At 47.4% G+C, this 16033-nt stretch overlaps 1 protein-coding gene across 1 annotated transcript in view; it reads right to left on the reverse strand.

Moving 5' to 3' along the window:
• The window catches only part of LOC307184283 (chondroitin sulfate proteoglycan 4-like), a gene marked incomplete at its 3' end in the record, with an annotated part of 64186 nt that extends 55016 nt beyond the window's left edge, over positions 1–9170 (reverse strand). The window contains 2 exon segments of the mRNA XM_079917634.1: positions 8488–8680; positions 8682–9170. Coding sequence (XP_079773760.1) covers positions 8488–8680; positions 8682–8741 — 253 coding nt within the window. The 5' untranslated portion in view covers positions 8742–9170.
• Positions 9171–16033: the final 6863 nt, after the last annotated feature.

Below are 16033 nucleotides of genomic sequence, written 5' to 3' on the forward strand. Positions count from 1 at the left end.
GGTGTCCATGTGGTCCCGTTGGATGCCTCCTGGTACTTCTTTGGCAGTCAGTACATAAATGCAGTCACCCTGTCCTGAGAAGAGTGTGTTGACAAGAGCTCAGAACCCTTGGGGATGAAGGTCTGAGTCACATCATCAGGTGGCCACTGAGACCAGCAGAAGTACCAGTTGAGGGTAAAAGGAATCACTGGATAAGGAGGAACATGAAGCTTATCACTCAGGTACTGTTCCCAGGATTTACATGAAGTGGATCCAGGTGATGCAAGGGGTAGACTGTGGTGGATTCCGTGATGCACCCACTACCCTTCGAGAACAAAGGACTTTCTTTCTACCCTGGCTGCTGGCAGATAGCCCCAGCATCTTCAGAGCTCCCCACAAATTCAGCTGTGTGCATTGAGACTACATTGCAGGTTGACTCCTCTTCCTAAACCAGTTCCCTTCTCTTCTATTCTCTTCCTTTCCTCAAATCTTGCTCCCAGGAACATTCCCTAATAAAGTTCCTGCGTGTTCATCTCCGTGTTTGATTCTGCTTCCTGAGGATCCCAACCTGCAATGTCTGCTTCTCATTCTTGTTCCTACCACACCGCGCACTCCTTTGCCCTAGCGTTCACCATGGTGTATTAAAATTACTTGTTTATTCATCTAGCTCCTGCACTAGTCCATAAGTTTCCTATGATCAAGGACCATATCTTTTTTACCTTCCTCTCTCCAATACCTAGAACAGTGCCTGGCACACAGGTGGTATGATGGATTTTGTTGGTGTCCCATTTAGATCCCTTTTAACAGGTTGGTGCACGCATCCTCCAGCCGATTAACTGTGTTATCCAGAAATTTCAGTGAAATTATACCCTCTGTCCCAGGGTACAACCTCCAGCCAATGACTGAAAGAGGTGTATGGAGAAAAGTATGTAGAAAACTGTGTTGCTGTTCATATTTCAGAGCTTTCTCTGGGATCAGGCTGAGATGAGACCACATCCTTGCTTGGTTTCTTTTCCCGCCCTATCCTACTTCCCTCACTTCCTTACAGTTCTCTCCTGGTAGCACTCACTCAGTTATTCACTCACACAAGAATCCCTCCCTAAGCCTCTCTCTGTAGGGAATCCAGTCTAAGCTAGGTAGGTGGCGAGCAAGCATTTACTGAACCAAACTGAACTAACCTAGTAAACCCTCATTTTATAGTTGAGTAAACTCAGGCCTAAAGAAGTTTATGGACTTATGTAAAGTCAGCGGTTAATTAGAAACAGAGCTAAGACAAAAACTAAGCATTCCCAATCACCAAGCCAGTGTTTTTACCAAGATACGAGGTTGATACAGAGATGAACATGATCTCTTACAGACTTTCTCAGATATGTATAAGCCCCCGTTCTCTCGTTAAAAACAGCCATTAATAATTAAATTCAATAAAACTAGAATGTAGGGACACGGTCATACAGTTTAAAGAAGCAGCTACACACCCACTAGCTATCCTAGTTTATCCTCCTGGCCTTCCCATTACTGAATCCCCCCACTCCAATTTCTGACAGACTTAAAGGGTGTATTGTTAAGTTTTCAAAACCAGGAAATGTTTTCTAAATCATAAAATCTACTGCTGAGAATGACTAAGTAACCTTAATAAACAACATCCCTATATTTTCCCACATTTCACCTCTGGCACTAAATCAATTCCAGTCAGCTGGTGGCTAGAAATTTCCATTGCCTCAGGGGAAAAACAGGGAAGCAGGGTTAAAACTTCTGGTTTGACAGCCTGAAGCCAGTTCGGGTCCTCACAAACCTCCAAACTGAGCCTAATTTTTGTGACCCCTAGTAAATGCCTCAAAATCACAATAAAAGGCAATAGAAGCACAAGTAAAACTGGTTCCTAGAAAAAGAAAGGCGATCTCGAGCTGCAGTGAAGGAAAAGGTGTGTTTGGGCATTTTATAGGAAGGCAGCAAATCACGCTGAACAAAAATCAGAGCAACTTCCTGGTTTTGTGTGCTTAGATAAAAGGTGAAAGGTTTGAATAGAAACCAAAGATTGGCAGTGAGGTGGGTAAGATACTTTGCATGAAAGTTAAGAACTATGTCTCTGTAATTTCTTCCAGGTTGGTAATTATATGATTCATTCTATCTTAGAATTGGTTCCCATTCCTTCCTCCAAACTATATGTTTCTGGTTTTTTTGTTTGATTTTGGTTTTGTGTTTAAGTTTTTTTGGCACCTACTATGTGCCAGGTACTATCACGGGTTGGATTGGAGAATTAATAAGACAAAGGGGCTTGCAATCTATCCAAGGAGAGAGCTGCTCAGAAAGAAGAGGGTATCCGAGCGATAGTAGAAAGTTGGTACAACAGAAGCTTGATGTGGGTCCAGTGGCGGTATGAGAGAAGGAGCGATCTAACTATTAAGCGTCTCTCCCTGGCAGATTTCAGTGTTCCATGCCATGCGCATATTCTGTCTACATATACTGTTTGTTTGGTCCTGGAGATTCAATGGTGACTGAGAAAGACTGTAAGTAAAGCAATTACAGTTGCCTGATTATTAACTGGGAAATGCAGACCACAACAGAAGCACTGGGCCGTGTCAAGGAGGGTGGAGGGAGGAAAGGCGCTTCAGGCAAGGCATTGGCTGCTAGGAAGAGCTGGTGAGGGCTGGGGCAGGGGAAGAGGAGAGAAAAAAAGGGGGGAGAGAGAGAAGAGAGGTGACTGCAAGGAACCAAAAGCCCAGTCTGGCTGAGCACAGTATAAGGAGGGGGCAGCCAGGGTAGAAGCTGCAGAGGCAAGAGGGGTCAGGGGCAAACACCATTGCATCCATCTGAGGCCTTCCTTGAACTTTCAGTTCCAGGTGAGTGTGTACAGTCACGCACACACACACACACACACACACACACACACACACACACGCATGCCTGCCTGCAAACGCACATACCCAGTGCCTGGTTACTCCTTTCAAGGCTCTTATTATAATCTGATACCTTCTTAATTTGTTTTCTGGGTTATTATTCAGCCCCAATACCACACCACCCAAACAGAACATAAGACTCTGGGGTCTCAACCACTGCTCAGCTGGCAGTGCACCCAGCAGTGCTCGGCACATTAGGCACTCCGTAAATGATGGCTTTGGAAGCCAAGCTAAAGAGTTCAGACTCTTTCGAAAGAGGGCCGTAAAGGGATCAAAGAGGGAAATGAGATGGTCAGCTTGCAATTTAGAAGCTGACTCTGGCTGAAAGGCAGAGAATGGACTCAAGGGGATGGTGGGTGTGGGGAAGCAAACAGGGGGGTAGGTGGGTAGGTTCAAGAGATATTTAAAAAGTGGGACTGTCACAAGAGGGAAGAAGAGGCCAAGGGGGCAATCCAGATTAACTTGCAGATTTCTGGCTGGGTAGCCACTTATTAAGAGGCGGACTCTGGGAGGGGAGCTTTCATTTTGCGTTGTTTTGCTGTGTATATATAACAAGAAATTCTCAATGAACGTTTGGGGAGAAAATGGCTGACGGACCACCTGGATCCCCATGGGCAGGGTCCCACTTACGGGGGTGGGGGGCAGCTTACAAACCGTACTCTGCAGACAGTAAGGAAGCATTATGGTGTTAGCTGGGAAAAGACATATCGGTTCTGTGTTTTAGAAAGATCAGTCTGGTGACCGTGTGAGGGCAAAACATGAGTAGGGTAGAAACTAATTAGGAGAGCATTTCAAAGAAAGATTTCAGAACTGTTTGCTTTCACTGAAAATTAGAATTGCTTTTTCATAATACAGTATTTTTGGTAATTTTATTTCGTGCCTTTTTATGTACTGATTTTCTTCCAAATACGTTCTACAGATGATATAGCATAAGTGTAGAAGCTTATTTTTTTTAATTAAAATAAAAAGCAACAAAACAAAACTTCTCTGCTAGAGTACTTGCATTATACAAACTCCTAAGATGACATCCTAAGAGGAGGGCTAACATTATAAAACTGCTCTTACTCATGCTGTATCGTTTGAGTGGAATAACTTCACTTGGAAAGGAAAGCCACATTTCACCCCACAAATCTATTCTTAAGAGTTTCGACAGTGTTTTACTATGGTATCGAGGGCGTGTGCTTTGTCAAACTGAAGTTGAATATTTATTCAAGAGATAACTAACTTTATCCAGAGCACTCTAAGAAGAAAACTTACAACTCTGAAACAAATTAGCACAAACATCTAACATGCCCTGGAGACCTGACCTCCTCTATTCACTGAAAGCAAATCCCAACAGGGAAAGTTTTAAGAGTCTCTCCCACGAGAGTTAGGTCCACTAAAATTTAAGCTGGGAAAGAAAATCAATGAGCGAATAGATATTTGCTCCACGGCTGCAGGATGGGCAGTTGACTGGAAGGGTGGGAGGGGTCCCTGGCATCACGTCTCTATGCTAAATATGTTGCTGACACATTTGGGAGGGTGTGGGAGAAGCCGGTAGTAGGCCCAGGGCCACCGTGACGATGGAAATCTTAGGTTTCCAGGTAGAGCCTGAGCAATCCACAGCCCTGGAATCCTTGCTAATGCAGAACAGGATTCACCGGCCTCTCATTTTTCATTCATCCCCCAAACATCAGTCTCCATGCCAACTGCTCAGTTTGCAAAGAGAAAACCAGCACTTGCCCTGCCCATACCCCCTCTCAATGGGACAGTCTCTAGGCCTGCTGCAAATGGTCAGGCAGACTGCATCCCGCACAACTCCAGGGGGAGCTACTCCTGCAGATGCTGTAGATTGCTGTAGCACCTCCTGGAATGAAGCAGTGAGGCTGTCCTCGTCCCCAGCCACCCCTGGCTGAGCTGACAACTCCCTCCTTAGTGACCGCAGAGCCTGTGTCCTATCATAAATGTTCCACATGTGACATTTACACATTTTTATGTTTGCTACCCCTCTGTCTGGGAGTTTTCCAGGCCCGGCCACAGGCTTTGGAGTGAGTGCTGGAGCCAGGCTCACTGCGCACAGGAACAAAACCTTCCCTAAAGCTCCCAGCCCCTCATTCCTCTCTGATGGCACTGCCATCTTCTGACCATCAGAACTAAATGGCCCTTTATATGATCTCTTTTACTAGGACAGACACTCCCTCTATAAGCTTCCCATCGCTACTATAACACATTGCCACTAATTTAATGGCTTAAAATGACACACATTTATTGTCTTACATTTCTGGAGCTCACTGAGCTAAAATCAAGGTGTCTGCAGGGCTGCATTCCTTCTGGAAGCTCTAGGGGAGAATCTGTTTCCTTGTCTTTTCCAGCTTCTAGAGACGGCCACATTGCTTGGCTTAGGGCCCCAGCCAGCAATCACATCACTCCGATCTCTGCTTCCATCACATCATCTCTTTTGACCCTCCTGCCTCCCTCTTATAACACCCCTATGATTGCATTTAGGGCCCACTCAGATAATCCAGGATAATCTCCCCACCTCAAAATCCTTAATTTGATCACATCTGCAAAGTCCCTTTCACCATGTAAAGCAACATGTTCCATGTTCTAGGAACTAGGATGTGAACTTCTTTGGGGGGACATTATTCTGCCTACCACAATCCCCAGGGGTGCTCTATCACTCAGTCACTCGTATTTATGGAGCACCTATCATTGTTAGGTACTGGACTCAGTATACAGAATACAGAGGTAAATAAAGCAGTAGCATTAGAAAGGACCCCAGAAGCAGAAGGCATGAGTTTTGTTTGTGCTTTGTATGGCCTCTAGAGTTCTATTTTTACATTAAATTTTTTAAATTGTAATAAAAGACATTTTAACTAAAAACCTGGACTTTCTGACTTCCCTGGAAAAATCAGCCACTTGGGCCATCCTGGGACCTATTTATTCCCACAGCACAACAACTGTGAAGGGTGCGGAGGCCCCAGCTCCCAGCTCCCTCACTCCACGTCACCTCCTGCCACACCACCGTTGCTTGGCTCACCATGGCTCTCGGGCCACCGGAAGCCTTTGGGTTTGGGCGCCACAGTTTCAGGCAGAAATGACAAAGTGGCGCGCCAAGGTAGTCACTGCAGAGCCAGAAGGAAATGTAATTACAACTTCATGGGTTATTTTAGTCTAAAACATAAGAACTGAGGCTTTACTCATCTCTGCTTTATAGATTGATTGGCATCGTGCCACAGGTGGCATGTGAGACTGGCAGTGTGTCTTGTCTGCTGGGTACACAAGTCTCCCTAGGGAGTAGCGCGAGTTCTACAAGGTGGAAGGATGGACAGTGGTGCCCTCACTCCCTCTCTCTTTCTCCATTCAGTGACACACCACACGCGGGTTTGCCTGCTTAACTGGGTTTACAATTATATTATCTCACTGTAATTAAACAAACCCTCACAAAAAGGATCAATTGATTAAAACAATTCCTACAGACAAGCCATACATTAAAGATATATACAAATAACGCAAGGACCAGTAAATGCAAAGGAACTGGTGGTGGTGGCCCTTCTCCTCTTTCTGTACGAGCTCATTAGCCCTGTTACAAGGTCAAAGCAATAATATACTAACGAGATCTGATAAGAAGGTAGTCAAAAAATGAGAAATCATTGAACTATTGACAACATGGGTCTAGAGCTAAGAGTATATTATACCTTGAGAAAATTGTTAGTGACAGTAGTACTGAGACTTGATTTACAAATAGAGATATACTGGGGGTGCGAGCTACAGATATTCTTACTGAGACAATCTGCTTACCAGACAAAGGTGACTTCCTGCTGTGGTGAGACTCCCTGAGGACACATCACCCTGTGTCCTGTAAGGACTGAAAGCAGCATTCACCTAAGGCTTTGACAGTCTTCAAAGCAGCAGCTTGAATCACCCAAGGAGGTAAGGAAGAAACCTAAATTTAGATTCCACAACTGGCTATTCAAGAAAAGTGCCCCAAAGCAGCTTTTGGTGAGACCTCGGTATCTGATATTTGTCATGCTATTAGCGCCAAGGGTGAAGAGCAGTATATATGTTAAATTATATATGCTATGTGATTCTTTACTCAATAACTCTCCTCTAACCACATTCTGTACCCCTCAATGCATACCTAACCTGCTGCTCTTTGCCTCATGCCCAAGTTAACTGCACAGATGAAGAGGAGAGTAATGAGTAGGAAAGGAGGGAAATGAGCATTTATCAAGTAGTTCCCAAGCAGGTCTTACACATATTTTATTCAAGTCTCTCTGAAGAAGTGATTATCATCCCAGTTTTACAAATGCAACATCAAGACCAACAGAAGTAAAGTAATTTCTCCAAAGTCACTCTGAGAATGCATGGTGGCACCCAGATTAAAGCCCAAGTCCACCTAACTCCAAAGCCATGGGCTTTCCATCACTCTACACTGACCACTTGGATCCCTGGCTCAGGCCCCATCGCCATCCAGTCTGTCCCCCAATGCCACTCACTGCCCTCTCAGATCTCCCCGGCCTGCAACCAGCAGCTTCCCTCTCAAAGCCACCGTCACAGTGTCCCCACGCGTGGGCCCTAGTACCCGATCCACCCTGCACGCCAGGCCAGGAAGGGGCCGGGGAGGGGGCAGAGGAAGAACCAGGAAGAAAGGAGGAAGATAAAGAGGGAGGAGCTCGGAAGGGCCCCCAAACATCAGGATTGGCGCAGAGCTGCTGCTGGAGCTGGAAGGAGGGCCGCGCAAGGGTGAGAGCGAGGCATCCTCCACCCACCACCGGAATGTTACTCCAAAGCTCCTCGTGAAATCGCCTGAAGTGAAGTAAATAAGCGTTCAGAATTGAATTCGAATGCCACAAAGATTTACAAGGCCTTTGATTGAGAGTCTGTTCTGGGGTCTCGAAAAGTCTTTTGTTAAACTGAAGTAAATCTCAGAGAGCGGGGGCAGGGGGGTACTTCCAAATGTCGAGCTCAGTTATGTAAAAAGTCTCAATAACTATGCTTTTATAAGTCATCTTTGACTTCTGAAAAGCGTCATGGAAATGTAAAGCACATCCAGCGAAGTGGGTCCAGAAAATATAAGCGGAAGCGTGGAGGGATCTAAGGAACAACAGGCCAGCCACCCAAGAATTTCGGCGAGGAGTTTAAGGCCCCCGTGACAGTCACGTGCAGCCGAGAAAGGGCCCGAGTAGGAGCTGAAAAGGATGAGAAGGGAGGACAGCAGGAAGCCTTCCTCCTGCCAGTCCGAGGGACACCAAGAGTCCGGCCCTGAAACCCCCAATCCGCGGCGAAGGCCGTGCCGAGGTCGGCGCAGGGCCCGCCCCCGAGGCTCGCGAACTGGTCGGGACCCGAGGGGCCGGGCCTCGCGGGGCGGGAGTCGCAAGTTTTCCGCGGAGGAGCCACAGGCACTGCTCAGAGCCGAGCGGACCCCGACCTCGGCTGCCCGAAGGCCCTGCCTGAGAGTCCAAGTCGCGGTCGCCGCAGGGCTCACCCGGCCGCGGCGTCTCCCGAGGCCCCCGGAGTACAGGGGAATCCACGCCCCCCGAGCCGCCCGCCCTCGCCCCCCCTCTTCTAGCGGGCTCCGCGCGTGGCCGGCCGGGGAAGGCACGGGGAGGGGAGGTTGGGGGGCACGTACCTCCGAGCGCCCCGCGCTCCCCGCAGAGCCCTAGGCAGGCGGCGAGCAGGACGAGGCGGCGGGCCCGGAGCCACCCCATCCCGCCGCAGCGACCCCACGCTCGCTCCCGGGCGGCAGCCGAGCTACCTGCGCCGGCCCCTCCCCGTCCGCGGCCGGGACCCGGAGCCGACCGAGGGGGCGTCGCCCCCAACCAACGCGGGGGGCTGGGCCAAGGCGGGGAGAGCCGCTTGCAACCCGCAGCTGTTGCGCCCCATCACGCTCTTCCCGGCTCCGGGGTCCGCAGCGCGGCCGAGGAGGGCCCGCTCCGGGGCCTCAGCGCCCAGGCAAGGTCGGTAAGCAGAGAGTACGCGTCCCCCGCCTTGCCGGGCGAGTGCTGCAGTGGAGTTGAGTGTAGAGCGGGCGCTGTTGAGAAATGGAGGCTGGAGGGAGAAGCGTTCCTGACGGAGGTAGGACCCAACTTAACACGGCTTTAAGGCACCAGAGTGAGCCCCTGTTTATTGCTGAATCCCCAATGCATACCTGGTGCATAGGCACCGGCAGTCGTGTTGGATGAATGAGTAAGACTTAAACACGAACTGGACCTCTGTTTTTTCCTTCTTAAAACATGGAGAGTGCTCCAAATCTCTAAGGTCCTTCCAGCTTTACCATTCTCACGTTCAAATTCTAAACAAATGCAAAGTCTCTCCACAAGGAATGTATTAGCACAGAGAATGACCCCACCCAGGGCTGGCTCTGTGTAGCTTGTGCCTGGTGTCGGAAGGCCGGGCTGATCCAGGCATGCGGAATTTCTCCTGGCAGGCTCAGGTATCCACAGAAATGTGAAAGCACGAGCAGTGCAGCGCAGGCTTGCCCAGAGAGGCCGCAGACTGTCACCAGTGTCCCCAGGGAGCCACTACTCAAATGTCATCCCTGGTTAAGAACATAAGCTTGGTACCTTGAGAGACGTGAAGGCAAATGCCAGCTCAGATATTAATAAGTGACCTTGGTATGTGACCCTGGGCAAATCTCTTAATTGTCCCACCTTCAGTCTCCTCATCTGTAAAATGAAGATAATGATGCTGATCTCATAGGTGGGTTGTGAGGTTTATCCAGCCCATGAGGATTGAGTGTTAAGCATGGTGTCTGGCTCATGGTTAAGAACTCACTGGGCAGTCTTGTTATACCTGGGAGCCCAGCTAGGCCCACAGGGCTTCTCTGGCCAGTCTCTGAACAACTCTGGCTAGACACACTCCTGAGAATGAGCCATCTTTTATCTTTCCTTCAGGATGGAGGACTGTCTCATTTTCCTTCCATGGCCTTAGCCATATGTACTGCTGAAGACTACATACATTACCCATATTTGTAATCGTCAGCATCCCCCCACTGCCCATAGTCGTGCTGATTTTCTTGAGGCTGAAGGACCCTGGACCAGGTGGGTGGGAGTGACAGTTCTGCCTCTAGATGTGTGGCAGCTTCTGTTTCCTCTCCTATAAAATGCAAGGGTTGGATTAAATGATCTGTAAATTCTCTCCAGGTTCAAAATTTTATGATTCTGATTTGTCATCATTGGCATCAGGACAGCTCTGCCATTTAAACAGAGCCCTTTAATTAGTGCACAGAGAAACATGAAATGTTTGAGTTTCTGTACTTAAATCAGTGATTGCCAATAAACTTGGAGCTTTTAATTTAGAGAAATCATTCAAAGGGTCAAAAAGAGACTAGGAATTATCTCCCGGCAGAGCACCACTTGCTCCTCTTCTTTAAATTAGTTCTAATCTATCACATAAATGCTTCAAACAATGAATGAAGTCTCCAGCCAATTTCCATAGCTCTTAAGGTGGCTCTAGAATAATGAGAAATTAGCATGCTCAGTTGTTAGGGAAAGCCCGATGATAAATATGGTGACTCTAAGGCTGTTTATAGTGTCTGATCAGGAAACCCACCTATGTAACAGTCGCTCAAATCTAATCATCTAGTCATTCTGACTGACACTCACCTGCTATGCCCCAGCAACAGGAATTATTCTACTCAAATGTTAACCTGCACACTGTTCACTCAGAAAGGAAGGTATAAAGAACAGAGAATGAATATAGAGATAGACATTCATTCAACAAATATTCATTGAACTCTTCCAAATGCAAAAGGAGCACAAAAGATGTCATGGTGCAGAACGGAGATGAATTAGAGGTCTGGCTTTCAAGGAAGTTACAATATAGAGAGGAGTTGGGACTTCCCTGGTGGTCCAGTGATTAAGACTCTGCACTTCCATTGCAGTGGGCACGAGTTGGATCCCTGGTCGGGAAACTAAGATCCCGCACAGCACGGCCAAAAAATAAGATAAAAAGTAAAAACATAGAGAAGAGTATAAGACAGGTATAGCAGTAATTTTAATAAAGGTACATTAGAAACTGGGCTCAAGACTCTTCTCTGGAACTGTCCAAACCATACATCTTTGGTGGTATGACTGGCTTGAACAGCCATGTCTCATTTACATGACCACTCACCCTCTGACCCCACATGACTGGGGCAGGGTGGGTTTCTGGTCGAAGGAGCATGACCCTGGAGAAAAGAGTGTCAAAGCTGATTCCTTCTCAAAACTTTCAACCAAGAGGCATTAAGAATGCAATGATTTGGTGGTGATCACAGACCAGTAAGTCATGTGGAGATGGCTCCTTAGTGAACACCAGCCAAAGACCCATGTCCACAAAGGTCGTGAAGGGACCATGAGTCAGGAGAGGAAGCTGTCTGCCTCTGTCTTGGTCTTTGCAGAGAGAGGATTGGCACCATGTCCCAGAGAAAAGGTGATTATGAGGGACAGTCAGAGCAACAAGACAGTAACTGCCTGTTGACTTTCGTAGTCTCATGAAGCCCAGCTGTACTTCCTGAATTTTGTTTCCATGAGATCCTCCTGGGTTCTTTGGATAAATCCACATTTTCCTGAGCTAGCATACAACTCTAGCTTCGCAAATTCAGGTGTGCGTGAAGGATAATTTTCTACATTTTCCCAAAACTCAACTTAATTTCTGTTTTGACCTCTCAATTTGCTGTGGATGGAAAACTGTATCTCAGTCAATTTAAGCTTCTCTCCTGCATTTCCCTGTGTTGTGTTGTGTTGAGGCGCCGTGGGACTTATGTAGTGCCGAGACAGCAGTGACTGGGAGAAGGGGTGTGGCAGTCCTCTGCTCCTGGATGCCTTCACGCGGGCACCCATGAAATTTTGCCATTTGCAACAACATGGATGGACCTGGAGGGTATTATGCTAGTAAAATAGGTCAGAGAAAGACAAATATCATATGCTATCACGTATATGTGGAATCTAAAAAATAAAACGAATGAGTGTAACAAAACAGAAACAGACTCAGATACAGAGAACAAACTAATGGTTACCACTGGGGACAGGAAAGGGGGGAGGGACAAGAGAGGAGCAGGTGGATTAAGAGGTACAAACTATAATGTATAAAAGAAATAAACTACAAGGATCTATGGCACAGCCCAGGGAATATAGCCAATATTTTATAATACCTGTAAATGAAGTATAACCTTTAAAAATTGTGACTCACTGTATCATATACCGGTAACTTACATGATGTTGTACATCAACTATACTTCAATTAAAAAAAGGAAAGAATGACCTCCTCAAAATAAATAATAAAAAATTTAGGTCTTCCCTGGTGGCGCAGTGGTTGAGAGTCCGCCTGCCGATGCAGGGGACACAGGTTCGTGCCCCGGTCTGGGAAGATCCCACATGCTGCGGAGCGTCTGGGCCCGTGAGCCATGGCCGCTGAGCCTGTGCGTCCGGAGAGAGGCCACAACAACAGGGAGAGGCCACAACAGTGAGAGGCCCACGTACAACAACAACGGGAGAGGCCACAACAGTGAGAGGCCCACATACAACAACAACAAAAAATTTAAAAAACTACTCTGCCACACTAGCTTGTTTGCAAGGAACAGAATCCCACTAAAAGGGCCTTAAGTAGAACAAACGTCTGTGTACGACGAACATGAGGAGAACAAGAGCCCGTTTTGGTATCTGAGCTAGACTTTGAAGCGTGGGTCAGTGGAGATTACCTAAGAGCCCAGGAAGAAGGAGGACATGAAGGCCTTGAGGCCTGCTTCTGTAGAGAGTGAGGACAGAAGGCAGTTGGCAACTGGTTAATAAAAAACGGGGGATGCTGGTGGTATAAAGAATATACCTTTACAAAACCTTCATGTTGCACTTGGTTCTCATTTCTTGTTTTGCTGTCAGCAAGTAAGAGCTTAACGTCGAAGGAATATAAAACATTTTGGAATCACATGACTTGATGCAATTACGGGGGTCAAGCCACTGTCTGTATTTCGAAACTTAAAAAGAATGAGAAGCCTGGGCTAATGGGTCTCTGAGGCCCCTGTCAGCTCTCACATTCCATGATGCCTTGAACAAATGAACTTTTACAGAGGCCTTTCAGTAACACAGAACACACAAAGATGACTCTTGTCCGTAGCCACAATGGGAATTCTTGCAACCTTCCCACAGCTGGGGAATCCTCTGCTTCCGACGGCCTCATCTCCTGCTTAGCTTCACTCAGAACCAAGGCTCCATCAGGCCACAGGCTTCAGTGTAAAACCACTCCCCGCAAGGGGTCCACACAGCCAGCTCGGAGTGGTAAGCTGCTCCCCGTAAGCTGACTACAAGGCCCCGCGTGGGGTTAGGCCTCACACGGAAGCTCTGCACTGAGTCCCTGGGTAGTTTATGGCCATTTAATATGTTTACAGGATGCCTATGTACTTCTCAGCAACTGGAAAATCACCCACTGAACAGCCCCAGCGGCTCACACACAATACCGACAGGCACCAGGCCTCATTAGGGAAAGACATGTTTCTGCTGAACTTGCATTTCCAACACAAAACTGTGTCCTGGTAACCCCAGTTAAAGAAATAGAATAAGCCACAGGAAACTATTTTTGGCTATCTTAGGACTAAAAAATTGATTTTAAATTGTTGAACTCTGCTTTCCAAAAAACTATTTAGTGCTGCATTTGGCCTTCCTCTTAGGCAAGTTACAGATGTGACTCACTCCTGCCTTCACAGGTCGGTGGGACTTGAAAAGAAAAGGATGCTGAAAGACCCCTCGGTCACTTGCTTCTCCAGATCCAGATCCAGAGGATTTTCAAGTCCGAAATAAAGAGCATCACTAGCTTTTCTGGAGCCCCGTCTCTGCTCACCTGCTCATGACCCTGTGTGTGGAGCCATCTGCAGGAAGTAGAAATGGCCAAATGTTTTATATCTTCATATGGTATTTAGTCCACATAATATACTGGTATCAACTGACCATGGGGGAGACAGCGAGTGAGCAGCCTAAGAGAGGCACCAGGAGATCCAGGGAGGTGCTGTTTCATGGAGGATGAGGGAGTCAAGAGAATTCATCAGGAAGGTTCAACAATGCTAAAGGCATCAAGAGAAGTCAAGAAAGATAAAGTTCGTCCAGTGGTTTTGGCCACCGGGGTAAGGCTAACCTTGACGAAGGTCACTTTAAAACTCAGCGGGAGACAGAAATTATTCAGCCCTGAATGGTTGGGACACAAAGAAGAGGAGACATCACATGCAGATAGAGCTTCAAAGGGTTTGGTTAGAAGAGTAGGAATGAAGTTAGATTATTGGGTGAGGGGATCAAATACCAGGAAGGGGATTTTTAGGATTAGAGTTGACGTTTAGGTGGGGAAAAATAGAGAAGGAGAGATGGAAGATTACAGGACAGAGAGGGGAAGCTGGAGATGGGTCCTGGAGAGGCAGGAAGGAATGGGGTTCAGATGCAAGTGGAGGTTTGTCCTGGACAAGGGGAGAGGAGGGGTAGATGAACTTAGGCATATGGCAAGTTTATAGGTCAGAGCACAGGGAATTGAGCTTGGTAGCCTCAATTTTCTCTATGAAATGGGACGAAAGGTGTCTACTAACTATAGGTGAGTTCAACACAGGCCTGGAAGATTTGGAATTATCCTTTTTTTGTTTGTTTTTTTGTTTTTGTTGTTTGTTTTTTGGTTTTTTGCGGTACGCGGGCCTCTCACTGCTGTGGCCTCTCCCATTGCGGAGCACAGGCTCCGGACGCACAGGCTCAGCGGCCATGGCTCACGGGCCCAGCCACTCTGCGGCATGTGGGATCTTCCCGGACTGGGGCACGAACCCGTGTTCCTTGCATTAGCAGGCGGACTCTCAACCACTGCGCCACCAGGGAAGCCCTCGGAATTATCCTTTTTTTAAAAAATGTATCTCCCCTCCCCCCGCCCCACTATCCCTTTTGGTAACCATAAGTTAGTTTTCTATGTCTGTGAGTCTATTTCTGTTTTGTAAATAAGTTCACTGGTTTTTTTAGATTCCACATGTAAGTGATGTCACATGATGTTTGGAATTATCCTTGACCTGATCCTCCTTCCCTTTTCTCTGGTTGTGTAAAATTGTTTATAAGTAGGTTGGCCATTACTCCCTGTGTGTTCGCGAGAGTCCTGGTTTATGCCTACAGTATTGTCCTCGCGTGATTATTCACCGTATCCATTCACTCTCAACAGCGTCGCAGTTGGAACAGTAAGTTATAGATAGGTAGGTAGGTAGATAGATATAGACAGACAGATAGATAGATGACAGATAGATAGATAGAGAGATAATTTGTGTTTTTTCAATCTGCACCATTGAGTCATTTTCTCCTGTGGTGCAGAGCCCTGCATCCAGACACAGAGGTGGCAGGGTTGGGATTTCTCTCGGTTGGTGAAGTGCAAGAGTAGGAATTCAAGAGATTTGAAAGTTCTGGTAATTGGGTAGCATGGAGATAATGACATCCATCAATGCTGCTTCTGTGACACACAGGTAAGAAGACAAAAAGGTTGCGATTTTAGGCATCTCTCAGAGGAAAAGCCAACATCCTTCCAATTCCCTACAAGGCCCACGTGACCTATGCTCACCTCCAGCCCTCTACCACTTCCCTCTCGTTTACTCCTCTGTGGAAAAGAAGACCAAAGTCTCAGAATTTACAGTGAGGACTGCACTGCGGGAAGGAGGGAGGGAAGTGCCTGGAAGGTGAGTGAACACCACAGCCCAGATCCTTAATACATCAACATTACAGACTTTCTTTTTTTTTTTTGCGGTACGCGGGCCTCTCACCACTGTGGCCTCTCCCGTTGCGGAGCACAGGCTCTGGACGTGCAGGCTCAGCGGCCATGGCTCACAGGCCCAGCCGCTCTGCGGCATGTGGGATCTTCCCGGACCGGGGCACGAACCCGTGTGCCCTGCATCGGCAGGCGGACTCTCAACCCCTGTACCACCCGGGAAGCCCCAGACTTTCTTTTACACATGGAAAAGACACACCTGCCGCCACCTGAGAATTGCCTTATGCATCAGGAGGGGTGTGGGGATTTCGTGATATACAAATGGGGGTGGAGGGACTTCTGATAAGCAAGGGAGGGGAAATCTCAGGGATACCAAAGGAGGGAAAATATTGTCGTTCTGAATTAGCAAACTTCAAAGGGCCATATGGAAGGAGTGGCGATTGCATACTTTTTAAGGAGATGGCAGTGCTTCCTAGTCAACCGTCAGCAACCTT

This window comes from Stenella coeruleoalba (assembly GCF_951394435.1).
Source record: "Stenella coeruleoalba genome assembly, chromosome: 3".
In the NCBI taxonomy this organism is placed as follows: Eukaryota; Metazoa; Chordata; class Mammalia; order Artiodactyla; family Delphinidae; genus Stenella; species Stenella coeruleoalba.